Here is a 25,383-nt window from a genome sequence, read left to right on the forward strand (position 1 = left end):
TACCAGTGTTAGTTTTCTGAGCAATTGAAATGCAGACGCAGTAAGTGGTAATCACTGTTACTGTATGTGTTAATAGTATGACATTTTAAGGATATGCTATATGCTATGTAATTGAACCAGAACAACAAACTAACCAATCATTAGTGCACTTTTTTACCTGAAAATTTCCTCTTCTTAAGTTTTAATAAGATTTTACCAACCTACAAAGCATAACTATTCACTGTGCAAAATGAAAGGTAGTTATGTGGTTCTCAAGAAATTATTAGGCACTTTGAGCTACAAAGAGAATAATTTCATGTCAAATAAGAAAACCCTGTGGCTTCACAAATCCACTTGTCTTTGACACAGAGAAAAATGATTATTTTCAGTATCTGAGAGTTAGATAACAGAGACTCAGCCATGCATCACAAGTTTAAACTTTATACAGTGTAGATTTCTTTCAATTTATGTGTTTACCTGCATCCATGTATGTGCACATGCATGTCTGGTGCCTTTGAAGGTCAGAAGAGGGAGTTATATCCCCTGGAACTGGAGCCACAGTAAATAGTGTGAGCTGCTGGGAACTCAGCCTGGGTTCTCTACAATAACAGCAAGTACTTTTAACTGCTGAGCCGTCTCTCCAGCTCAAGACTCTTTTCTTCTATAATGCATCAGTGAACCACAAGGTTATGAACAACAGCTCTGGAGATGCAACTCCATATTGATATAAAACTGTGACTTAACAGAAGTGAAAACAGCACAACTCACTTATTACACCTTTTTTCTCCCTCCTGTCTCAGTAGCTATGTAGTGTAATTTTATGTTTGATTACCTCTACATTTTTCAAACACCGTCATGTTTTCATTTGATGTTCAAATGCCCCACAATGTAGGTAATGTGGTTTTTACAGCTACTTAAACATAGGAAAATTAAAAGCAAAATAACAAGACCAAGATAGAATCCAATGATCCGGAACTCCTGGTTCAACACTTGTTGAAATGATATTTACAGATCATTATTCACCTACTTACTCACTATTTATTATGTAACAACCATGTTCCAGGAACTATCTTGGCCAAGAAAAACAGAGACATGCATGTTTTCTACCTTCCTGAAGCTTCCAGTGTAGTGAGGATCATTATTTAAATACCAATACAAACCCAAAGCTGTACTCTGGTGAATACTGTACGAGAACTTAGAATGTGGAGAGCTGACCGAGTCAAATTAAGAGGAAAGGGGTCCCTTGGGAAATGATAAAGTCCAGGTCTGAGGGCTAGGCATCACAGAAGGGACGGACTGTCAAGGCTAGACAAGTGGGGCATTTTGGGCAAAAGAGCCACCATTGCAGGAGGGGACATGCAAACTGCAAGAGACTTGGAGAAGAGCAGGAGTTGACACAGAGATCTCAGTTTACTGGATTCTGACCACCCAAAGCTGAGGAAAGGCTGTTTGTTTTAATAAGTTCCTGGGGTCATGTAGACATGTTCAAATCTGAGTGACTTCTGCTTTATTTTACCAATTGCTTCCTAGTTCACCTCGACGGTTCACAAAACTAAGGGAACTGCTAACTCCATTCACAAATCATCAGATTAACTCATTCAGGGAGGTCTATCACTTTTAGGGAATAATGGAAGAATTCAAGCTTTGGCCTGGGTGTTATTATAATGCATTGAATTAACAAAGAAGCTGCTCTATAAAGAAATGAAGAGAGAATGAAATAATGCCCCTTGCTGCTTCAGGAGTGTAAATACTTTCTTTTACTGTAGCCCTTCTAGATGACATTTGTTTCTAGAATATCATTCCCACACTGTCTTAATGTACAGAAGTCTGGTAGCTAGCTTATAAAGCTTTCTTTAGATCTCTGCTTGTCCTATTAGAAAATGTAGACATCATTTTCTCTGAGAGAAAGCCAGCTGAGGCAGGTTGATTTGTACACAGTCACATTTCAATACTGCTCTTCATTTCCCAACCATTGCAATGAAGAATCAATATCAAAGTCTGTTGTCTGGAATATGGGAAGCTGATGGGATTCTAGTGACATAAGAACTTTGCTAATAATTTGAGACAAAAGACGCTGCCTTGGCTTTAATGAAATGAAGGTAAATAGGCAGTTAGAGGTGAAAACAGGAAGTCAGTGAAAATAGAAGTCGGCATGTAGAGGTGGATAAAATATCTCTAGTGACACATTGTTTTGCTTTTAATTTTCCTGTGTATAAGTATCCGTAAAACTTGCCTTGCCTGCATGTGGGGCATTTGAACACAGAATGAAAAAGCTGAAGGTACTCTGAAAGATGCAGAAGTAAATATCAAACAAAATGACATTCCATAGCTACTGAGATAGGTGGAAGAACAAACGGGGTATAATAAATGAGTGTGCTGTTTTCACTCTGTTAACCATGGTTTATGTCAACATGGAGTTTCATCTCCACAGCCTCTGAAGTGACTCCCTTCTAATCTTAGGAACCCCTATTCCTGCCATTGTGTGAGACAGCATTGTTCATCTTCATATAGGAATCCAAATTACCTAGGGATGGCCTTAGCAAGTGTGATGGTTTTAGTGCAAACTCCATCTCTTGAACATTGCTCATCTGTGTATTTAAAACTATTATTTTTGTGCTGTAGGGAATAAATGGATTGTATATATTACTCTATCTCTGGATAAAATTGAAAAATGAAAACTAAATTGAATTAAGATAAATACTTGGTTATATTTTTAGAGCAGGGCAAGATGTCTTTAACTTTTAAAAAAGAAAGCAACTCTGTATTTTGTTATTCTGTAATTTTCTGCGAATATGTTATTAGGATATGCTTATGTACCCGTTTGTGTTCCCCAACTCTCCTTTCTCATTCTTCTAATTTTCCTTCTTTTTAATGTGAACAATCTAGGATGCAGGGATAAACACTGGCACCTAATCCAGAATTTTACGTCATCACCTCAATGATTAGCAAAGCAGCATTTTAACGCAACTGAAAGACTGCACTTTGCAGAGTAGGTTTGGACCCCAGTAGAACTTGAGTGACCTCTTTGCTTGTCCTCAGCAGTTCCCTGACTTCCCGTGTGGTAAGCAGTAAGCCACGTTATAAGATACCCTGAATTCCTTTTGGCTTTCTTACAGGAGCATTGCTTTCTGTTTCTTTATTCCTCACATCACACACATATTGAGAGATTTGCAGTGAAAGTGTATCTAGGCTTCATGACCTGGAGAGAGGTGGAATGTAACAGCTTCCTCTTGCTTGTACAAAAACCAAGCTTTTGGAGTCTGATAAGGATTTGGGGGAACCCCCTGAGTGGAATATCGCATAAATTTGAGTACAGAAGTGAAGAGTTTGTTGTTGTGGGGTTTTTTGTTTGTTTGTTTGTTTTGTTTTTGAGACAGGGTTTCTTTGTGTAACCCTGGCTGTCCTGGAACTTACTCCGTAGACCAGGCTGTCTTCAAACTCAGAGATCCATCTGGCTCTGCCTCCCAAGTGCTGGGATCAAAGGCGTGCGCCATCACACACCATGAAGTGAATTTTTTTTTCACAGTGCCTTCTTTAGGCTGCTCCCGTGTGGTACCTCATCAGGGTCACTGCACTTGCGTCCCCTGTGAGTGACACCCCTGCCATGCCAGGAATGTATGTTCAGAGCTTCAGCCTGCAGCATCAGAAGCCCTGGCTGGAGTTAGAGAGCCCCTCTTCCTGCTCAGTTGCAGTCTGCCCATGTCTTGAAAAGATCCTTTATCTTTGGATCTACCCTTTTACTGCTTCGGAGCTAACAGCCAGTTCAAAGAACCAGATGGCAAAGGATGCCATTTCTTTCATTGTCTTGTTTCCTGCTCCTCACTCCACCCTAGGTTCCTGTTTAATCAGCACTGTGAACTCCAAGGCAAAATGCCCTAGATATGGAGGGGGTGTTACTGTCTCCCTCCTTCTGAATTTTGTTTTCCTGGAAGTACTGAGGCTTGAACCTAGGACCTAGTGAATGCTAGGCAAGCACTTTATCTCTTGAGTTATATCTACTGCCTCCTGTGGGAAATTCTTACTTATACTTTGAATGAGATTAGAATTACTAGTTTCTTCTACACCCTTCTAGAATTATTTGATGTGTGTATAGAAACAAGGCCATATATGGACCATTTTTCTTATCTTTTCCCTCCACAACTAACAAAAATGCGTAGTCCTTTCTTGTTCTTTTCAATTGAAATCTGTTTCATGATGGCATGTAAGGAATTTACTTTTTATGACTGTATTGTGTGGTTATCCCTTAACTTAGTCCTCCAGTCCTGTGGTGCTGATGTAGATTGTTTCTGATCTTTTGTTCTTATGAACAGTGCTGCAAGGACTAACCTTACTGAAGTCACCTGGCCCTGTGTGACTGTGTGTTCATGGGTCAGTCTCCAGAACTGGAATTGCTAGGGAAAGTTATGGGCATTATCATTTTGGCCCCACCACCTGTTCTTCGTAACAACTCTGAAGGGGTTATTTGTTGTTGCCGTTGTGTATTCCTAGCCCCTGGTGTGTACTCTGGCTTTTTGGTGAACTAGCTTTGTCACCATTGGATTTTGTTTGATGACTGTTCCAGCAATGCCCAGGCAACAGAAAATAAACCAGGGATAAGAGAAAAAAAGTAGATTGCTTTCTCTCACAGTGTGGGGAAGATAAATATCTCTTCTGTCCTCTTCAAACCTTAGAACTAAACTAATGTATTATTTAGAGAAAAGCACACAAATTTTATTTGGTAATTTTTTCATGGGAGCCCGCCCAAGAAGAATGAGAGCCCCCAGAAGCAGTTAGGACCAAAGGCTGGCTTAAACAAATAAAATGCTTTCAGTCAGGGCAGTTAATCTTGGAAGAGTGACTAAGCAGATAAGGTTAGTTGAACAGGGTTTGTTTGTGTAGATTTCTTCCATCCTGGATGCCTGATAAGAATGTCTTCCTTCCTCCGGTACAGGGAGGGCTACCTTTCTCATGGGAGTTCTAGCCCCTGTTCTCATGAAAGTATCCTCCTTGAAATGCTTTGCCTTCAGAGTGCTTTTAACTAAAATAACTCACATGAAAAATCAGTGTGTTTTGGCATGCTGTAAACCATGGCAGCATTTTTCTTAGGGACAGGACAATGTAAAGCATTCATTTTCTTTTATGAGAAATCACAGTGTTAAGCTCAGTGGTCAACAGTGGCAGATACGTGGTGTCTGGAGACTTTGAGGGATGCTGTTACCTGCCTGTGGTGACTGCCCTGTGCGCAGAGATTACATGAGGAATTAACAGAGTGTGGTGACAGCTGCAGAGGATCTTGTCTCTGTTAAAAACAAAAGCACGGATACAGATGTAGTCTCAAAATTGTAGATCCTGTGTAGGGTAAACAGTGTGCATTCACAGGATTGACTCAATTACCCTCAAAGAACAAAATTGTTGAGAATCTAAGAGCCTAGGGAGATGGTTCAATTGGTAAAGTGCTTGCCACCCAAGCCTGAGGATCTGAGTTAGACTCCCAGCAGGCACATGAAAAGTCAGGAGTGGTGGTACATACCTAACTCCAGCCATGGGAAGGTGGAGACAGACTACCCCTAGGGTGAGATTCAGTGAGAGACTGCCTCAAAAATGATAAGGCCAAGGGTGATTGAGGAAGACACCCAAAGCCAATGTTTGGCCTCTACTGGCATCTGTACTCAAATGTGCGCATTCAAAAATATTTGCCACAAATTAGTTTGAAGGAAGCTAGCTTTTGTGGGAGCAGAACTTCTTTTGCTCTGTCTTGGTCCTTAGATTTGTGTTTTGTGGAGTTGTAATTATATACAAGAAAAAATATAAGACAAAATCGAGAGAGCAGTTAGCTGCATTAATACAAGAGAAAAGAAGGTCTTAAATGGAACAGTAACATTGGAACAACCTGCAGTGGAAGGTAATTGGCAACACTTTGCTTAGCACGTGAGTGGTTTGTGCAGTTCATCATATAGAGAGTAAGCTTTCCTATCTGTGAATTTCAGTTTAGAATAATGACCTGTCATCATTCCCTTAGAAGCAGTATTTGCGAGTCTACCACCAGTTCATATGAGTGTAAACAGAAGGTTAAGAATGCAGCATTCTCTTAGTCCTTCATAGAGGGTATTCTATTCCACTTTTTAAAATAAATTTACTAAGATATAAATTCATCTACTTAAGGTAAATTCACTTATTTTAACATCATCATCCAAAATCCACAGAAGATACTCTTTTAAATATATATATTTAGACTCATTCTGTAGTTCTAGGTAGCCTGGAATTCACAGTATCCTTCTACCTCAGCCTCCTGAGTGCTGAGGTACTATTGTGAGTCACATGTCTGCCTCATGGGAGATACTTTGTTCTTCTCTTGTTTTAAAATCGTCTTTTGTGACGATTATATATCTGTTCACTCTCTTATCTCTGCCTTCTCCTCCTTACAAGTTCCTGTCCCACAGTCATGTCCTTTTGTTTTGTGAGCACTGACTTTAACCAGGATATCTGTGTGTCCAAAGGGTAGAACTGCCCAGTGGAGCCTGGTGGGCTCACCTTTGGGTCCACAACTGAAAATAGTGACTGTTCCTCCCTCAGAATCCATCAGTATACTGTAGTTTAGCAGGGATGAATAGGGCCCCATGAGCTCCTTCCTGATCCATAATTGGCTGTTGACAGGTCCAGTGCTGTGAAGGCCTAGTAGATATTCTTAAACATTGTATAAAATAGTTTTTTCCACATTTTTATTTATAGATGGACACAAATAAGTAATAAAGAACAGGGGTCATATTTAGCATATTTATTATGCTGGTTAGAAATAAAGTAAAAGAATTTAATGTTGATTTGAGTCTGAAAATTGTTTCAAAGATTTAAGAATTCTTATGGGGTTAGAGAGATGGCTCAGTGGTTAGGAGCACTTAGCTGCTCAGTCAAGAGGACCAGAGTTTGGCTCTTAGCACCCACAGTAGGTGACTTACAACCTCCTCTAACTCTAGGTCCAGGAAATCTGAAGCCCTCTTCTGGCCTTTTCAGGTACTCATACACAGACACACCCATACATATAAATAAAAACAATAAAAATAAATCGCTAAAGAACTCTGTCTACCTATAATTCATAGCTAGCACAAAGATTTTTTTGAGAGCTGGTGTTATATCTAGTTGCATACAATAAATAAAAGACTATATTTGTATGGTGTTAGCTTATAGTTATAAAATTCAAGGATCCTTGAGCTTATCCGTAGGTAACTGAAGGAAATAATTCAGAGTAAGGGGTCTGGAATCCATGAAAACTATAGCAGATAAAGACAAGCTAAATTCTTACCATTCCAAAGTAGAATATATGCTCCTTCTGGGACTGGAAGGTCGTGGAGGAACATAAAAGTAGAGATACTTAGCTCTGAACTATGTTTTTAAAAATGGGTATTTAGAAAAGCTGAGTGCCCCTTGTGGTGGCCCAATGAGAATGGCCTGTAAGACTCAAATATTTGAATGCTTGGTCTCCAGTTAGTGGAACTGTTTGGGAAGGACTAGGTGGCTTGGCCTTGTTGGAGGACTTGTGTCACTTTGAGGTTTCAAAAGCTCGTGGGAGTCCCAGTTAGGCTCTCTCTCTGCCTGGCCATTGTTGTCTCCACATGAAAGCTCTCAGCTACTACTCCAGTGCCATGCTTGTCTGTCCGCTGCCCTGCTTCCTGCCATGATGGTCATGGACTCTACTACCCTCTGAATGATGAGCCCCAAATTAAATGCTTTCTTTTATAAGTTGCCTTGGCCATGGAGTCCCTTCACATCAATAGAAAAGTAACTAAGACTCTCCCCATCTCAGCTGTATAAACTTGGAAGCTGTACACTAACTCTGTAGGAGGTAGTGTCTGCACTCTGTGTAGTACTTGCCTATAAATGAGATAAAGCTTAGGGCAGCTCTCTAGAACACTCCTAATTTTGACTTGTAGTTATTGTGATCTCTTTATTTCAAGTTATCTTTTTGCAAAGCTTTTCCCTTCCCTATCTCTTTTTCTGTTTTTAAATGGGGGTTTGTATAGCCTAGGCTGGTTGGTCCTAAATTCATGATCCTCTTGCCTTCTGAATCCTGCAATTACAGGTGTGTGCTATCCCACCTGGCCAGCTGATCCTTTCCCTTGCAGTTTGTGGAGAGCTGAATTCCGTGGTCCTCTGCCTTTAGTCCTCACCTAGTAAATTGACAACAGTGCTTTAAAGCTAGCCAATGATGTCTCTAAAGTGCTGGGCATATACAAAAGAAAGTTCTCTGCTAACCTGTTGGTATTAGAAATTCTGCCCTTAGCAATCCATACTAGGTTTCCTGCTGAGTTACCTCTTAAGGTGATTAGCTAAGGAAGTATTTTGTACTTCTAAGTAGAAACTATAGGCTCCCTTTGATCTTACACGGTTAGGAGGGCTTCTTGCTTAGTCTGTGTTCTAATACTTACCCCTTGTTCACATACATCCTGTGCTTGTCATTCCTGAACCTGATAGGCTCTTTCTGGACTCAAGATCTTGAAATGCCCTCTCCCCCTTATCTATATGGTTGCTCCTTGCCTCAAGTCTTCATTCTGGTTTAATTTCCTCAGTGAGCCTTTCTGAGCATGCTATTTAAAACTGGAAACTGAGTCCTGTAACTCTCAAGCCCTCTCCTCTTTCCCAGCTTTCTTTTTCTCTTTTGTGTTTACTGTGATGTAGAGTTTATATTTACCCCTTTCTGTCTTTCACTAATATAAGCTCTATGTGAACAGAGCTTGAATTTTTTCATGACTGTGCTTCCCACGGCTTTGCTTGTTTTTAGGTGCTCACTGTTTGTTGAATTCGTGAATGACAGATGGACACAAGGCCTGCAGGACTTGAGCATAAAAGATACACTTTTAGGTAAAAAGGATGCCAAATGTTAGCCTGTTGTACAGTTTTTCTTACCACAGTATTACAGAAAATATATTAGCAATTAACAGAATTTATTACTTAATGGCAGCAAGAGAAGGCTTCATTCTGCACATTTGTAATATTCTAAACTCAGTAAAATCTACAACTGATGTTGTTTAAAGTCCTTATGTTTACAGATATCTGTATTTTTTTTCTTTTATCTGTTATGTAGATCATTGTAAACACTAACCTAGGAACTAGGTTTCTGGCTCCTAGTGTTAATGACCAGACCAGTTTTATCCACTACTCAGTATACATGTCACTGAACCAAGTTTTGCAAAAAAAAAAAAAAAAAAAAAATTTCCTCTGTGGGCCAGGGGCTCAGTGAGTAAAGTTGCCTATCACCAAGCTTTGGGACCTGAGTGTAATCCTCAAGACTCATATGGTAGAAGGATAGAACTGACTCCCACAAGTTGTCCTCTGACCTCCACATATGCATGTATGTGTGTTCCCTCCATCATAAACAAATAAGAATGAATAAATAAATGTGTAACGAAGACTTTTTAAACTGTTTCTTCCTTCACTAGGTAGCCAGGCATGGAGGTAGGAAACCTAAGTCTCAAATCTGCCTCAATGGAGGTGGGGTTTAGGGCTAATTGTCCATAAAGAACGGGAGAGTTAGGATGTGGAGAAATGATGGGAGGTAAAATAGTCACCATTCTCTTCAGGGGATGTCAGGAGTTTTATGCCTCCCGAAATCAGAAGGTCACGCTCCACACGCATGCATGCGTGCATACATACACACATACAGACAGACAGACAGACATGTGCACACTCACACAGGCTCAATTGAAGTATCATTGATTTTAGCAGAAATGGCCTTTAAGTCTGTGAAAAGTAATGTAGGCAATTGTTATAACTTTCATGTTGGGTACGATCTACAGTGAAGCTAGTGGGAACCACATAATATACAACTCAGCAGCATTACTTCCAGAATTAGTGATTTCAAGTCCCCTGTAGGGGCGGGTCGTGTAGCCCAGTCTAGTCTCGAACTTTCTATCCTCTTATGTCAGCCTTCTGAGTGCTAGGGTTACAAGCATGAGCCACTACACCCAGTAACCCAGAATTATCGAGGGCTTGTTTTATTTATAGTTTGGGGTGGAGGATATCAGGGTTGAGTGCAGGCATGCATGTGCTACACTTCATGTGTGGAGGTCAGAGACAACTTTTCCAGAGTCAGTTCTCAGGTCTTTGGACTATATAACCTGCTCTTTACCTGCTGAGCCATCTCACTGGTCTAGACTTCGTGAATTTTAAAGCTAACTAAAAGCAAGCAATGAGGTGGAAATGGGTACTGAGAGTCAGAAGTAAAAAAAAAAAAAATCAAAGGGTTGGTTGGATAAGTGAATAGGTCATCGATGTTTGCTGGTGATGATCAAATTTAGGATTTTGTCCTCCTTTGAGTATTGGAGACTGGAGTTTTAACTCTTGATGGTAACATTCTTGAGAATGCACCTGGATTCTACTGAGGTGCTTCAGACCTGCAGAAGATAGGTATTTATGATTGCAGGGCCTTGTTTCTGTCAATGCCCGATGGATGCTGGGCTCATCCAGGAAGGAGTAAGGGCTCTATGTACTATATCAGAATTTTTTTTTGTTTTCATTTATAAGCTGAGGTGGTTGGGAAATACGGTCTGCTCATTAGCATCAGTTAACCTAAGATGGTGTGATTTGCCCTATTATAACTTAATGAGTCCACTTCCTTTAATTTTGCAATTATTTCTGTGAGTAAGCATTGGGAAACTGCTGGGTTGAGGGAAATGCAAAATGAAGAGGACATTTGGATCTTCCAGTTGTCCAGGGTGACAAGTTGTGCTCTGGTAATTTTTGTCACTTTATTCTGCCTGTGAAAGTGAGCAGTAGAGGCTTCGAATGAGTGAAGGAGCAATAGATAGCGATTGACTCCCTGAATAAACTATTATATTGCACTATCAGAATATTCCAGATGTATGCCAAACAGGAATAGAGTCTGTTTTAGATCAGAGGAGAGTCTTTTAAAAGATGGGCGACTGTAAAGTTACTGATCACAATGGCAGGGGTGCTGCTCTCATGGTTTTCAGTTTGCCTACGGTAGGGAACTCCAGGGACTGTTACGGGTTAAACAGGGTGAAGCTGTTTTGTTTCTAAATTCTAGTTTAGTGTTCTAGCTACCTCAGGGGCCTCTGGTATTAACACAGTTTGGTTCTAAATGTAGTGCAGATGTAGATTATAAATCTTTGGTCCTAGAAACATACACTGTTCACCTTTCAAGAATAAAACTCATTTATTTCTATAAAGTGTAATTAATACATGCTTATCAATTGTCTGAAAAGTGGTCAGTTACATATTTTAAATTTTAGTATTGCAGACTCTTTGTGTTTTCCAAATTAGAAATTTAAGACTATCTTACATGAATGAGACTTCAAAATAGGTATTTCTGCCAGGCGGTGATGGCGCATGTCTTTAATCCAGCGGTGGATCTCTGAGTTGGAGGCCAGCCTGAGTGAGTTCCAGGCCAGCCAAGGCTACACAGACAAACCCTGTCTTGAAACCCCACTACCACCACCACCTCGAAAGAAAGAAAATAGGTATTTTCTTTAATTTCTGCACTAAACAAAGGTTGGTTTATTGCTTGCAAAGTCAGCACACTGTTAGGGAACAAGACTGCAACAGCTGATAGGAAATAGGCCTTGCTGTTAAACTCCCACTCCAGTAGGGAAGACAGTTACATGTTATATACTGTACCAGCACGTAGAAGAGTATTGTAACAGGCATTGGCTGTCTCTACATAAGAGTTCACTCTGGTTGGCAGGGAGGTGCTGTATTTCAGAAGGGCCAGGAGAGCTTATTGGCTAGGGCAGGTATTCACTATGTGAGATGAGAAGTACAGGTTAGACACTAGTTGGGGACCGTTTAAGGCAACTGGCCCAATATCTGACAGGAATTCCTTTGACATACATATATCTTAGGTGCTATCAAATTTACTTTTAATGATGGGTAACTATTTTGTTAAGTACTCAGCTTGAAATTATTGATATTACAGCATAGATACACAAACCTATATATTATGCATTTTAGTGCTCATATTTGAACCCAGGGCCTTGAGCATGCTAGGCAAACACACTATGACTTAGCTACATCTTCAGATTCAGAAGAGATATTTTTGATAATACTAGGCTCAACTTTCCTTTATACCCAGGCAACATTATATTTCACCTAAGATACATGACATTGGGTTAGTGTATAGTTTTCCTTCTCCTTTAAGCCAGTAGTTTCCAAGTAAGGGGGCTGTTTAAAAAGCTTGGACTTCCTCCTACCTCAACTTTGAGCTCAGTAGGTCCTAGGTTAACTGTGATTTTCTCCTGTAAATGTTTCTGATGCACAACTGCTCTAGGAGAGAATATTCTACCTGTTAAAACCGACTTTTACAGTAATTCAGTAAGAATGGAAAGGGATCATGTATAGCTTAACAGTAACAAGGCCATGGGATTGGAATACCCTGAGACCTCTGAAGAAGGGACTCTGATGTAATAAATTATAAACAGTAGCTGCTGCATCCGTGAATAAGGTTTTTTTTTTTTGTTTGTTTGTTTTTCAAGACAGGGTTTCTCTGTGTAGTTTAGGTGCCTATCCTGGATCTTGCTCTGTAGACAGACCAGGCTGGCCTTGAACTCACAGAGATCCGCCTGGCTCTGCCTCCCGAGTGCTGGGATAAAGATGTGCACCACCATCTCCCTGCTCATAGATTTTGAATTTGAGTGAACCCGACACCAAAGCAGAGCATATAGCTACAAATCTTTCAGAAACAATGAAGCCACAAAGAAGGGACCTCTATGCTGACAATGCTGTGAAGGTGCTGATGGAGTCAGTGTATTAGCTCTGTGTATAGGGAGAGATGCAGGCTCAACTCTGACTAGGGGTAAGTGATCCTTGAATTCACAGCATAGTTGAGTTACCAGATACACACTATTAATAACAGCAAAATTATAAAGTACGCAATGAATGATTAATGACCAGACTTACCACGTTTTAAGGTAATCAAGACCAGTAATTTCTGTAATATTAGACTGTCATCGAGACTATGGCAGGCGTGTGGCAATTCTGGGATTCTTCTGACTGTGTGTATTGATACACCTGGGGATTATCAAGTAATGAGGTACATAGCCTAGGGACTCCTTCCCAGGAGTCATGTAGATGTGGATGTTTTACTTTCTTCTTTCTGTTAATAAATGTGTGCCTTTTGTGTTCCAAATACTACTTTAAGAGCAGATGTAGCTACTAGGCAGTAGTGACACAAAGAATAGATAGTAATAAGTACTTGGTATGTGATTAGAAGAAAAGCAAATATGTGACTGTTTTGCCTTTTTTTTTTTAAAGCAGAGTTTAGAGAAGAAAGCAGAGAAAATGTGTAATTGTACCCTGGGCATTTGATCAATGGCTGTGCAAACAAACTATACATTGTTTGAAAAATACACAAAAAGACTCATGATGGGGCACAACATCTAAAGTGATCTCCTAGGACCAGGGAACCTAGTTACCTGATGCTACTGATGAGAACCAGCTCTCAGCAGGTCAGGAACTGAAGAGGAGGTGTGGAGTCACCAGCAAATCATCCAGTTGACTTTTTTTCTCTGAGGGAGCAAAACTTAATTCTCTGGGGCTGGCGAAAAAGGGTAAAACACACACACACCCTCACCAGCACACACACACACACACACACACACACACACACACACACACACACACCCTCACCAGCAAAACTTAATTCTCTGGGGCTGGCGAAAAAGGGTAAAACACACACACACCCTCACCAGCACACACACACACACACACACACACACACACACACACACACACACACACACACACACCCTCACCAGCATGTCAGGGTCTCTCTCTTTTATTTTTTCCCTTACCTCTTTCCTGATGTTTTTCTTCTATATGCAACTGCATACACACACAGGAGACTTTTCTGAGGACCAAGCTTAGTTCTTCTTTTATTTTTCTTTCTGTTGCTTGTTCTACTCTGTTCTTTGTCTGTTCTTCTACCCTGATGTTTCCTTCTTCTTCCCAGCCGTTCTCTATCTTTCCTGATGTTTTCTTCTTATCTCTTCCTTGATGTATTCCTCCTATTTTTCCCTTACAGCTTATATACCCCAGCAAAATTTTTCAAGCAACATAAAAATTACAATGTAGTTATATTCTACTTTTCTTCGTGTAAATGATTACAATGAATACAAGCAAAAAACAGCATGTTTCTCATTTTACATATTACAGGTGAAAGACAAATTATTCACAAAGACCCACAATACATTCATGTCTAAGCAACTTGTTGTAGATTACCAGTGTAAGCAAGCAAGTTATTTTTCTCAGCCAGTTCTTTAACTGATAGACTGCATTTTGAGATTACAAAGTAAGGATCAGTGATTTTATTATTTATCTCAAAAGGTAATTTTATAAAAAAAAATCTTAAAATAATCACAATTCTAAACTTTTATATATAAGAAACAATAATTTCTATCTTAAACCCTCAGGGTGCACACCCAATCATCAACAGTTTTTTTATTAAATTATATCAGGAAGCTGGAGGCAGAAATGGATACAGGGAATTAATCATCACCTTTGATCACCAACCCATCTTTAGCAAGAAAGACACGTTGGCTATTAACTGGGCTGCCTTTGTTCTTGTTCCTTGACTTCAACAAGTCCCTTGCTCAACTATTAAAAGTGTGCCTTTCTTAACTTTAAATTGTTTCCCAAGATTTTCTACTTCAAAGCCGTTAACAAAAACATCTTAATCTAACTTTACTAACACTCTACATGTCTAAATTCTTTCTAAGGATGGTGGTTGAATCATTGATCTGCTTAGCAGCAATGCTTGAAAAAAGTCAATCACTATTATTTAAGTACCAGTAACACTGCCCAGTGAGGGACTAGAAACCCCGAGAGTTTTCATACAACCCATAGATGATGAGGGACATGGTGACCACAAGGGCAGTAAGCAGAGCTGTGCTCAATAACAGCATGAGGTCCCCAGGACACATAGTCCTTGGGACTCCGCCTCTCCAAGGCTCACCCAGTGTGATTATGCTGACCGCCTGGTCGTATTCCATGAGTTCCAAAGGTATTTCCTATTCCTCTCACATGGCCTCTGACACTACCCTCACTACTCTATACAAGTCTTGTGTTGGTTCTGAGGAGCCATGCTCCTTAGGGAAGTCCTACCAGCATAATGAAGGTCCTGCAAGCGTAAATGAGAAGACCATAGGAATGCCTAGCCTGGAAACTGCAAACATTATGCTGATATTTAAAAGTTGTGTGAGGGGAAAAAAAAAAGGACAGAAATTTAGTCAGAATCTGTTAAGCCAGGTGAGTTGAAAGTGACAAGAAATAACCTTAGAATCTAGAAAAGCAAGATCTTCATCGGTAAAGCTCTCCATGAATTTTTCCCAGCACTGGGAATGTAGAAGCAGCAGGGGTATCTGCAGGGCTGTGAGATCTTAACAGGTAGTATGTATAATAATTCTTCCAGAGTAAAAGTCTCCATTGTATGTGACCAGCCTGTTTAATCATGAATGCTGAACATGCTCAGTGCATCTCACAGCACCTATCACAGTGAAATATTTGCTCCAGAGAAACAATGCAGAAATAATATTGGCGTCATTAACCCTACGGTTTGAAGATGAAGCCTGTAATTCTGTAAGAAAAGCTGATTGACCTTGGGCAGCTAGTGTCTTAATGTTCAGGTGATTGTGAACTTTAAGAAATTGGTTCACATAAAGTCTTCGCCCAGTGAATCTGGCTGAGAGAATAGTCATTAAATTTATGGTCTGAAACTACCTGGAGGAATTATTTGAAAATTTAGTGTTAGTATTTTATATCTTTTTGGTAGTGGTGGTGGTAGGAGGGCACAGAATCTCAGGTTAGTCTTGCTTTGTGGCCCAAGCTGGTCTTCTCAGGTGCTAAGATGGATTGAATGAGCCACTCTGGACAGCTCTAATCTTCTTCCTCCTTTTCTTCCTTTTTTTTTTTTTTTTTTTTAACCCTTCGGAGCTGAGGACCAAACCCAAGGCCTTGCACTTCATAGACAAGCATTCTACTACTGAGCTAAATCCCCAGCCCCCAAGCCCTAATATTCTAACCATGATGCTTTTTAAATTTCTGTATGTGTGAATCTATCTTCGCACATGTCACCAACCATTCTTCACCCCACATTTACCATCTGCCTCTCAGATAGATGCTAAATATAGAAGGCAGTATTTATTTGGAACTGTTCAAAGGAAAAATGTTTGACATGAGTGAAACACCTCTGATTAATGTCCTAAAGCATAAGCTTTTAATTGTTTTGTCTTTAACAAAAAATTGCTTCAGGCTGGGGATGTGCAGTGGTGGCGTGGGGCCTAGCATGTTGGAGCCCCAGATTCTGTCCTCAGCTCTGTCAGAACAAAACAACCTGAAAGTACACTAATGTCATAGTCCTCTTCCTTTTTAAACACAGATCATAAACAATGACAATTTTGAGGATCAGCTTTGTTCTGTGTATCTGTAAATAAATAGTTCTCTTTTCTTTCTTCAGATAACTGGCCTTTGTTTTTAATTCTTACGTACTGTTCTTTTTTTGTTTTGTTTTTTCAAGACAGGGTTTCTCTGTGTAGCTTTGCGCCTTTCTTGGATCTCGCTCTGTAGACCAGGCTGGCCTCAAACTCACAAAGATCCGCCTGGCTCTGCCTCCCGAGTGCTGGGATTAAAGGCGTGCACCACCACCACCGCCCGGCACTGTTTTTAATTCTTAAACCTTTTTATATACTTAACTACTTTAAAGTTTTTATGGCTAATCTATTCTGGATTTGGAAAGCAGATATTGAAAGTTGCTAAGAATTATTTGTGACAATGATGAGGCTTGGAATCTGGGTGAAAACCACCTTAGGCACAGGGTGGGAGGGTGCTGTGGTGTCTGACTTTGTTAACTGTCCAGACTGGGTGTTGGATGCATTAAGCAGTTAGTTCCAGATTCTTTCTGTGTTTGCAAAATGTTTGCAAATTTTTGTCATCTCTTTTCTTCATCTCTGTATCTATGTGTTTGTGTGTGGAGGCCAGAGATGAATGTCAAGTGTCTTCCTCCTTTGCTCTCCCCTTATTTTTTAAAGTCAAGGTCTCTCACTGAACCTGGACCTCACTGATTAGCCCCAGAGATCCTCCCATCTCCACTTCTCCAAAGCACCTCTGTGCCTGACTTGTTTTAACTAATTATTTTTTTATTCATAAATTATTTCTGTTGCTTTGTTTTAAATTTTATTTACTTTGTTGTTGTTGTTTTGTTTTTAACATGGGTGCTGGGAATCAAGCTGTTCTTCATTCATGCTTGTGTGGCAAGCACTTTCCCTTGAGATGCCTCCCCAGGCCCAGTCTTTGTTTTATTGAGACAGGACCTCTGTGCAGCTCTTAGCTGACCTGGCACTCACTGGGTAAACCAGGCTGGCCTTGAGTTTGCGATGACCCTCTGTCTCTGCTTCCTGAGTGCTAGGATTAGAGGCCCGTACCACCATGCTGGCTTAGTGTTTTGTTGTTGTTGTTATTTGTTTATTTGTTACAGTGTGTCTATAGGTGCATGATGGAGGGAGGGTGGTAGTCTCAGGTGTCTGTTACAGTGCTTTTGTGAAGGTCAGAGGACATTATGGTGTTGGTTCTTTTTTTTTTTTTTTTGGTTTTTCGAGACAGGGTTTCTCTGTGTAGCTTTGCGCCTTTCCTGGAACTCACTTGGTAGCCCAGGCTGGCCTCGAACTCACAGAGATCCGCCTGGCTCTGCCTCCCGAGTGCTGGGATTAAAGGCGTGCGCCACCACCGCCCGGTTCTTTTTTACTTTTACCTGGGTTTGGAGCATTGAACTCAGCTCACCAAGCTGGCATAGCAATTGTCTTTACCAGTTGAACCATCTTGCTGGGCAGGGTATAGCCTAGGCTAGTTTCTAACTCATTATCCTCCTGCCTCAGCCTCCAGTATATCCTTGCTGACCTTGCCACAACCTGCCTGTTGTCTTTTTTTTTGGTGTGGGTTTTTTTTTGTTGTTGTTGTTGTTTTAAGTTTGCAATTAAAAAAGAAAGTGTGTCAGATATATACAGGGTTATGCATAGTTCATTTCTTAATTTTTAATTTTTTTAATGTGCGTTAGTGTTTTGCTATGGAACTGGAGTTACAGACAGTTGTGAGCTGCCATGTGGGTGCTGGGAATTGAACCCGGGTCCTCTGAAAGAGCATTCAGTGCTCTTAACCTCTGAGCTGTCCATTCAACCTCCATAGTTCATTTCTTTCTTCTCTTTTCTTTTCTTTCTTTCTTTTTTTGGTTTTTCGAGACAGGGTTTCTCTGTGTAGTTTTGGTGCCTGTCCTGGATCTCACTCTGTAGACCAGGCTGGCCTCGAACTCACAGAGATCCAACTGCCTCTGCCTCTGCCTCCCAAGTGCTGGAATTAAAAGTGTGAGCCACTACCACCTGGCCATCGTTCATTTCTTTTGTTAAAAAAAAAAAAAAAATGAACAGGAAACTTCATAGTATTTACCTCTGGGCAGAAATGCTGAGAGCTATTAGATCTGTTTTTTGTTTGGGTGCTCTTATTCTTTGCTTTTGCAAGCTATTGAAGACCTGTTTCCGTCCTTTGTTAAAAGTGTGTAGAAGGTCTACCATCTTCTAAATTTTGTCATTAGGTGTATTGCTGTGCTTTATTTTTTTTAACCATTGTCTTTTTCTGCCTGGAGTATATATTTTTATATCTAATGTAAGAAAAAATTTTGTTACTTTAACTGAGAAAGCAATTGGCAGTATTTTCAAAAGTAGATTTTCTTTGTACTTTACACTTATTTTAAAGACAGGTGGGTTGGGGATTTAGCTCAGTGGTGGAGCACTTGCCTAGCAAGCACAAGGCCCTGGGTTCGGTCCTCAGCTCTGGAAAAAGGAAGAAAAAAAAAAAAGACAGGTATTTGTTTTTTAATCAGCAAGAAAATTAGCTATAGCAGTAACTTTATTAACACTGCAGTTTAGGGTATGTGGCTGAGCAGAGCTTCTGACTTTACTGTGCACCCTCGGGGCATCAGTCATAGGTAGACACTTGGGTCTTGCTTAAAATAATTAAATGATAGTGGATATTTCAGTGTGAGTCTTTCATGTCAACATTTTTACTAATTAACTTCTGATTTGTATCTTAATCTGCAATTTATGAAAATAGTTGTCTCTATAATTTAAGGTTTGAAATGGCTGATAAATTCAGTCTTTGGTTTTGATTCGTGTGTGTGTGTGTGTGTGTGTGTGTGTGTGTGTGTGTGTGTGTGTGTGTGCTGGTATTGTGTTCCCCAAAATATTGTGCACCCTAATAAACTTATCTGGGGTCAGAGACAGAACAGCCACTAGATACAAAGGCTAGAAAATGGTGGCACTCACACCTTTAATCCTAGCATTCCAGAGGTAGAAATCCCTCTGGATCTCTGTGAGTTCAAGGCCACATTGGAAACAGCCAGGCATGGTGACTCACGCCTTTAATCCCAAGAAGTGACCCTTTAATCCCAGGGAGTGATGGCAAAAACAGAAAGAGATATAAGGCGTGAAGACCAGAAACTAGAAGCTTTTGGCTGGTTAAGCTTTTAGGCTTTGAGCAGCAGTTCAGCTGAGATTCATTTGGATAAGGACTCAGAGGCATCCAGTCTGAGGAAGCAGGATCAGCTGAGAAACTGATAAGGTGAGGTGGCTGTGGCTTGTTCACCTCTCTGATCTTCCAGCATTCACCCCAATACCTGGCCTCAGCTTTGTTTTTATTAATAAGAACTTTTAAGATTCATGCTTCGTGTGTGTGTGTGTGTGTGTGTGTGTGTGTGTGTGTGTGTGTGTGTGTGTGTGCGTGCGCGCGCGTGCGTGCGTGCGTGCGTGCGTGCGCGCGCGCGTTCGGAATTGAAGACAGTGGAAGTGTCTCAGTAGTCACTCTGTCACTCATCTGTGCAGTGTTGGTCATCTGAGTCAGCAGAGCATGTATCCCCTTTTTAAGTTGGGAGTAGTAGCTACTACCAGTGCTCGTTTGTGGAGTGCTTCATCACTCCTACTTCGAAACTAAAATCATTCATGAGTAGCTCTCTGAAGTCGCTGTGTTAGCCCCTTTTTATAGTTATGACAGTTGAGACTCAGAGAAATTGAGTCCACCTAGCTGCAAGATAAGCATTGCACTTAGCAGTAGACCCAAAAACTCACCTGCAGCTAAGCTGTGCTGGGGCTTGCTTTGTTATAAGAGTCTTCCTAAGTGCCTGGTATTGTGCAAAAGATGGCTGAGAGCTGGGGGGAGTGGAGCTCAGTGGCAGAGCGCTGGCCTGGCATGGATGAGGGCCAAGGGTTACTCTCCAGTTAAGGGTTGGTTGAGTGCCATTACAGTGTGTGCATCTCATTGCAAGTCTAGATCCACTTCTGTGGGTGGTTCCTGATAACAAGTTAAATTGGGTGATTTTTTTTAATTGCTTCCCTCCCCAGAGGAATCATTTGGAAAGCTATAAATGTAATTTTTCTGTGTTTTTTAAGTTTTGCTCCAATTCAATATTTCATTTCAAAATTATAAAATAATTTTGGGAAAAAAGATTATCTAATATTAACTCTTAATACCCCAAAGTTGCATAATTAAACTTTTTATTCAATACTGAGTTACATAACTGTTTCTCAATTTTCTGTCTTTGTTCTACAGAATGGTAAATAAGGCTGGCCATTTCTGGAAAGGCCATTGATCCGCCTCATGTAAAGTATGCTCAGTTCCTTTCCAGTGGTGTAAGTATCCTTCTCAGCTCTTCCTGTCAGTCCCTCTAGTAATGTTAGGTGATTAGAACTGTGATAACAAGTGTTTTTAGAATTCAAAGAATTCGTTTCAGTGACATTTATCTCTTTATGTGAGGGGTGCATGTTTAGTTGCTTCGGCTTGTGTGTGTGGAGGTCAGGACAGGTTGGTGGAAGGTGGTACTCTCCTCCTTCCATGCGGGATCAAACGCAGGTTTAACGACAAGCACTTTTACCCTCTGAATCATTTTGCCAGCCCAAGGTCAAAGAAATTTTTAGGAAACTATTCAAATGGTACATGTTCTTGACATCAAGGTAAAAGGAGTTTAGTAATCATATGGGGAGGAATGAGGTTTTAGACCTGTGAGGTTTTTGTTTTCTTCTTTTTTACCGTTTTTACTTTCAACATTATATTTTAACAATTTTCCATTTAAACATAAAGTTTTCGTATTTATGATTTCATTAAAAACGATTTCTCTTACCTATGTGCATATGTGGGTGTGCACAAGCGAGTGCAGGTGCTCAAGGAGGCCAGAGGCCTCCAGCACTGGAGTTAGGAGTGGCTGTTGGCTGTTGAATGGGAGTGCTAGGGACCAAGCGCAGGGCTTCTACAAGAACAGTAAGCGCCCGTAACTGCTGAGCCTCCTCTCCAGCCCCGTATTCATTATTTTTAACTGTTTAATAGTCTAGAAGCTGGTCAGATAGGTGGGTCAGTGTTGGTGAGAGCCCCAGTTGCATTCTTGGGAACAAGCAGAATATAAAAAGCATGCTCTCTTAATGCTTGATTTGCATGCAAACTCCTAAGGATACCATAGCCATTTCTCTTTCGCTACCGTAGATGGTAACGTAGTTCTTTCTGCCTATTAGCTAATGTTGCTAGCTGGTCTTTGGAGTCAAGGCAGAGAGATACAAATGGAGATGGTGGTGTTGTGTCAAGAATGTTTTTGTGCTGGAATATGAACTGTAACCACCAGTTCATATAAAATAGGCCTCAGAATAAAAGTATTCCCGGAATTTCAGAAATAAGAGAAGATAAAGGGCCTATTAGCTCATTAAGTGCATCTTTAGCGTCTAGTGCAGAGTGCCTTGAGCCTAAGTAATTTCTAAAATTTGGTGGAGTCTGTTTCACTTAAATTTCTTCTGTTTTGGTTGGCAGTTCTATAATCTAATAAGTAGACATTAAGATTGGTTTTATTTATTATTTAGGTTTTTCTTTGAAACCCCTCCTCCACCCCTTAACACACACATACATTGATTCTGTGATTTAGTGCAGTCTCTGGAGGAGATCCAGATGATAAGACTTTCGCCTGAGTTTCTGCTGAGTAGCTGTGCCCTAGCAAAGGCACTTTTTCTTTGGGACTTTGCCCCTCCCACCCACCCTCTTGCTTGCATGTTTGCCTGCCTGCTGCTTTCTTTGTCTTTTTCTGTCCCCCGCCCCCCTTGTTTTTGAGAATGGAGTCTCCCTATGTCTAAAATAGCCTGGAACTTGCTCTGTGTCTCAGGTTAGCCTTAAACTCACAAACATGCTGCCGCATCCTCCTGAGTGCTGGGATTGTAGGTGTGTACCACCACATCTCTCTGGCTCCTTGACACCAAATTTTTATTTCTCTGTCTATAAACTTTAATATAGTCTTTCTTGTATGTAGTGGAAATAAAGAGATGATCAAAATAGAGTTTCACAAATCACACAATTCATTGGCACACAAAGAAACCCCTCTGCTTAGGTTCGCAGTTCGGTTTTGTGTTTTGAGACAGGGTCTTGTGTATCCCAGACAGCCCTCAAACTTGCTACATGGCCAAGGATAACCCTGAACTCCTAATCCCCCTGCCTCAGTCTCCTGTGTCACCACACCTGGAAAGGTTTATAGTTCTTGAGGAGTGGGTAAGTAATATGAACAAACCTCAGAGGACTGTACTTAAAGTACAGCTGTGGTGCATCTTAACTACACAGTGAGTTCCTAAATTATTGAAGCTTAGTTGTTCAGTTAGTGGAGAAATAAAGCCTATGACCCAGGTGTGCATTACAGGAGTGATAACTTCACTTGATCCTCACAGTAGAGAGCTGTGAAGTCACGAGGGGACACATAGAGACCACCCCGAGTGACTGCTGACGCTCAGCCCCAGACAGAACATGTGTCATCCTCTCCAGCCTTCCAAGGCCCAGAACTTTGAAGAGAGGAAGTAGAAGGACTGTGGGAGCCACAGGATAGAGAGGAGTGCAGTGGGATGCTGTCCTCTGTAACAGGAATGCAGTAACTAAAGAATGTATTGCCACATGAAAACAGCATTAAGGGTTTTTTGTTTTGTTTCCTGTGGGGTGTATTTTTTTTTTTTTTTTTTTTTAGCACTTGATGCTGGAGGGCACTGCTAAATATTGGCAGGTGAAGCTACAAAGCTTTCAAAATGTCTGTCAAACTTAAATTTTTTGAAGGCAGTACTTCTAGTCAGCAACTTACTACAGGGTCTGGGAAGGTTTAATGTAACTTGCCTAAAAGAAGGGAGAGTTTTCAAGTGGATAGGTGTTGACTCCAGATTCCCATACGTAGGACTCTGATGATAATCTCAGTACTCGGGACGAGAAGGCAGAAAGGGCATGTGTCCGAGACCAACCTGAGCTATGTAGCAAGGCTGTGTCTCAGACATGCTGAAACAGCAAAGTACCTTACCCTCCAAGAGTGAATGGAGGAGCTTCATGAGCTGCGTCCTTGAGATGATGAACATCAGCTCTGCTGTGCCTTATAGACGTATCTGTCATGTGTGGCAGTGTTTGAGATCATCTTAAAACTGTGTAACAGATTATCCTCCAATCTGCACAAAATAGAACTCAATCCATGCTATTTTAAAAAATACTAAAGTGTGGTTGACACACTGGAATATAACTATGCTTATCATAAGATCCTTTTATTAGGAAAGGGACATTGACACATGGTCTGTAGTCATAGACTCTTCTTAGGCTTTAGTCAGTTTACCTAATCATTTGAATTATAGGATCATTCTACTATGAAGCTCAGTTAGTTCCCTGTAAAGCATTATTTCTGACTTACTCTTACCTATCATTTTCTTACTCTGAAGCCACTTCTTTGATGGTAGTAATAATCAAGAAAGGGAGCAATGTATATAAATCGTAAGAAGGGCCTGGAATGTTTGAATCATCTTACAGTGACCACACAGGGCAAAGTGGGTTCTGCCTAGTCATTCTGGACAAGATAAAAACAGCAGAAATACAAACTTAACTATTGATGCTTTACAATCCGTCATTTTCGCCTCTATGATTTCAGTGCTCATTCATCGTTTCTGAATGCCTTAGCCAGACTCTTCCATTGTCCATCTTTGGAATATCATTTAAAAAGGTTTCCCCCAGGCCTTGTGGCTTATCTAGAAAGATTTTAGGTATTATTGCAAAATACGGTTAGTATCTCAAAATGTACTGTGGTCTTACAGTATCAGTTTAGGATTTAAGCCATAAGTCCTGAACTGAATTGTTCTTTTCTATTTTAATCTTTGTCTATATTATTTGAGTGTCAAAATTCTTACATTATTTTCAAATACTGTTAGCTGGAGCCTGCATTCAAATTAGTAACTTAAAGCAAAACCTCCCCCTCTCCTGTGAATGATCTTCATCTGTGAGAAAAGTAACTTAGCCCCTCCATGTCATCTTCTTTTGTCATGTAAGGATTGCTGGCATTATGGTCCTAGATGACCTATATAGGTCACTTGCTGCTGTTATTTTATGAAGCTGTGCTTGCAGTAGGTAAATTATGAGAAGTACAAATGGAAAATGGCATAATATATCCCGCCGTGTGTATTGGTGCACATTGGCATAGTGTTCTCAATGTCCACGAAAACTTCTAATCGTGTGTGTTTGTGTTTTCGGTGTCATGTGCACAGTGTGATCCTGCTCAGGACGTTGTTGTCCTTCTCTTCTAAGTCACTCGTTTGACCCTGGCAACTGTGACCTCTGCTTTAGCTCCCTTGGCAGCAGGGGCTGCTCTTGGTACAAGTTACAGACATCCATTAAACACAGTGAAGTGTAAAGGGAAGTTGATTGTCCCACCAAGTGAAAGAAGAGCAGGACTCTAAGCGCTTAAGAATTCCAGGGACAGCAATAGGATGCTGCAGGGCTTTCCCCTTGTTCCCTGCGTTTTTTGGTTATCTGCTTTATTCTCGCTCAGCTCCTGCTTCACAAAAGTCTTCCTGTGGCTTAGCACAGTTACACTTTCTGTCTGTCTTACCAAAAGTCTTCCTGTGGCTTAGCACAGTTACACTTTCTGTCTGTCTTACCAAAAGTCTTCCTGTGGCTTAGCACAGTTACACTTACTGTCCATCTTACCAAAAGTCTTCCTGTAGCTTAGCACAGTTACACTTTCTGTCCATCTTACCAAAAGTCTTCCTGTAGCTTAGCACAGTTACACTTTCTGTCTGTCTTACCAAAAGTCTTCCTGTGGCTTAGCACAGTTACACTTACTGTCCATCTTACCAAAAGTCTTCCTGTAGCTTAGCACAGTTACACTTACTGTCCATCTTACCAAAAGTCTTCCTGTAGCTTAGCACAGTTACACTTTCTGTCTGTCTTACCAAAAGTCTTCCTGTGGCTTAGCACAGTTACACTTACTGTCCATCTTACCAAAAGTCTTCCTGTGGCTTAGCACAGTTACACTTTCTGTCCATCTTACCAAAAGTCTTCCTGTGGCTTAGCACAGTTACACTTACTGTCCATCTTACCAAAAGTCTTCCTGTAGCTTAGCAC

General features: G+C 40.7%; 1 protein-coding gene across 16 annotated transcripts in view; it reads left to right on the plus strand.

Moving 5' to 3' along the window:
• Nucleotides 1–25,383, plus strand: part of Hmbox1 (homeobox containing 1) — a 141,076-nt gene that overhangs the window by 28,116 nt on the left and 87,577 nt on the right. For all 16 annotated transcript variants that reach the window (XR_008217022.1, XR_008217021.1, XR_008217020.1 and 13 more), the window contains exon 2: nt 20,551–20,630. Coding sequence is in view for 13 of the 16 variants with exons in the window: in XM_052732943.1 (XP_052588903.1) it covers nt 20,608–20,630 (23 nt within the window). In the remaining 3 variants the exon portion in view is untranslated. The remainder of the gene's footprint in view (nt 1–20,550; nt 20,631–25,383) is intronic.

The sequence above is a fragment of the Peromyscus californicus genome, unplaced genomic scaffold (assembly GCF_007827085.1).
Source record: "Peromyscus californicus insignis strain IS unplaced genomic scaffold, ASM782708v3 Scaffold_12__1_contigs__length_115047231, whole genome shotgun sequence".
Lineage (NCBI taxonomy): Eukaryota > Metazoa > Chordata > Mammalia > Rodentia > Cricetidae > Peromyscus > Peromyscus californicus.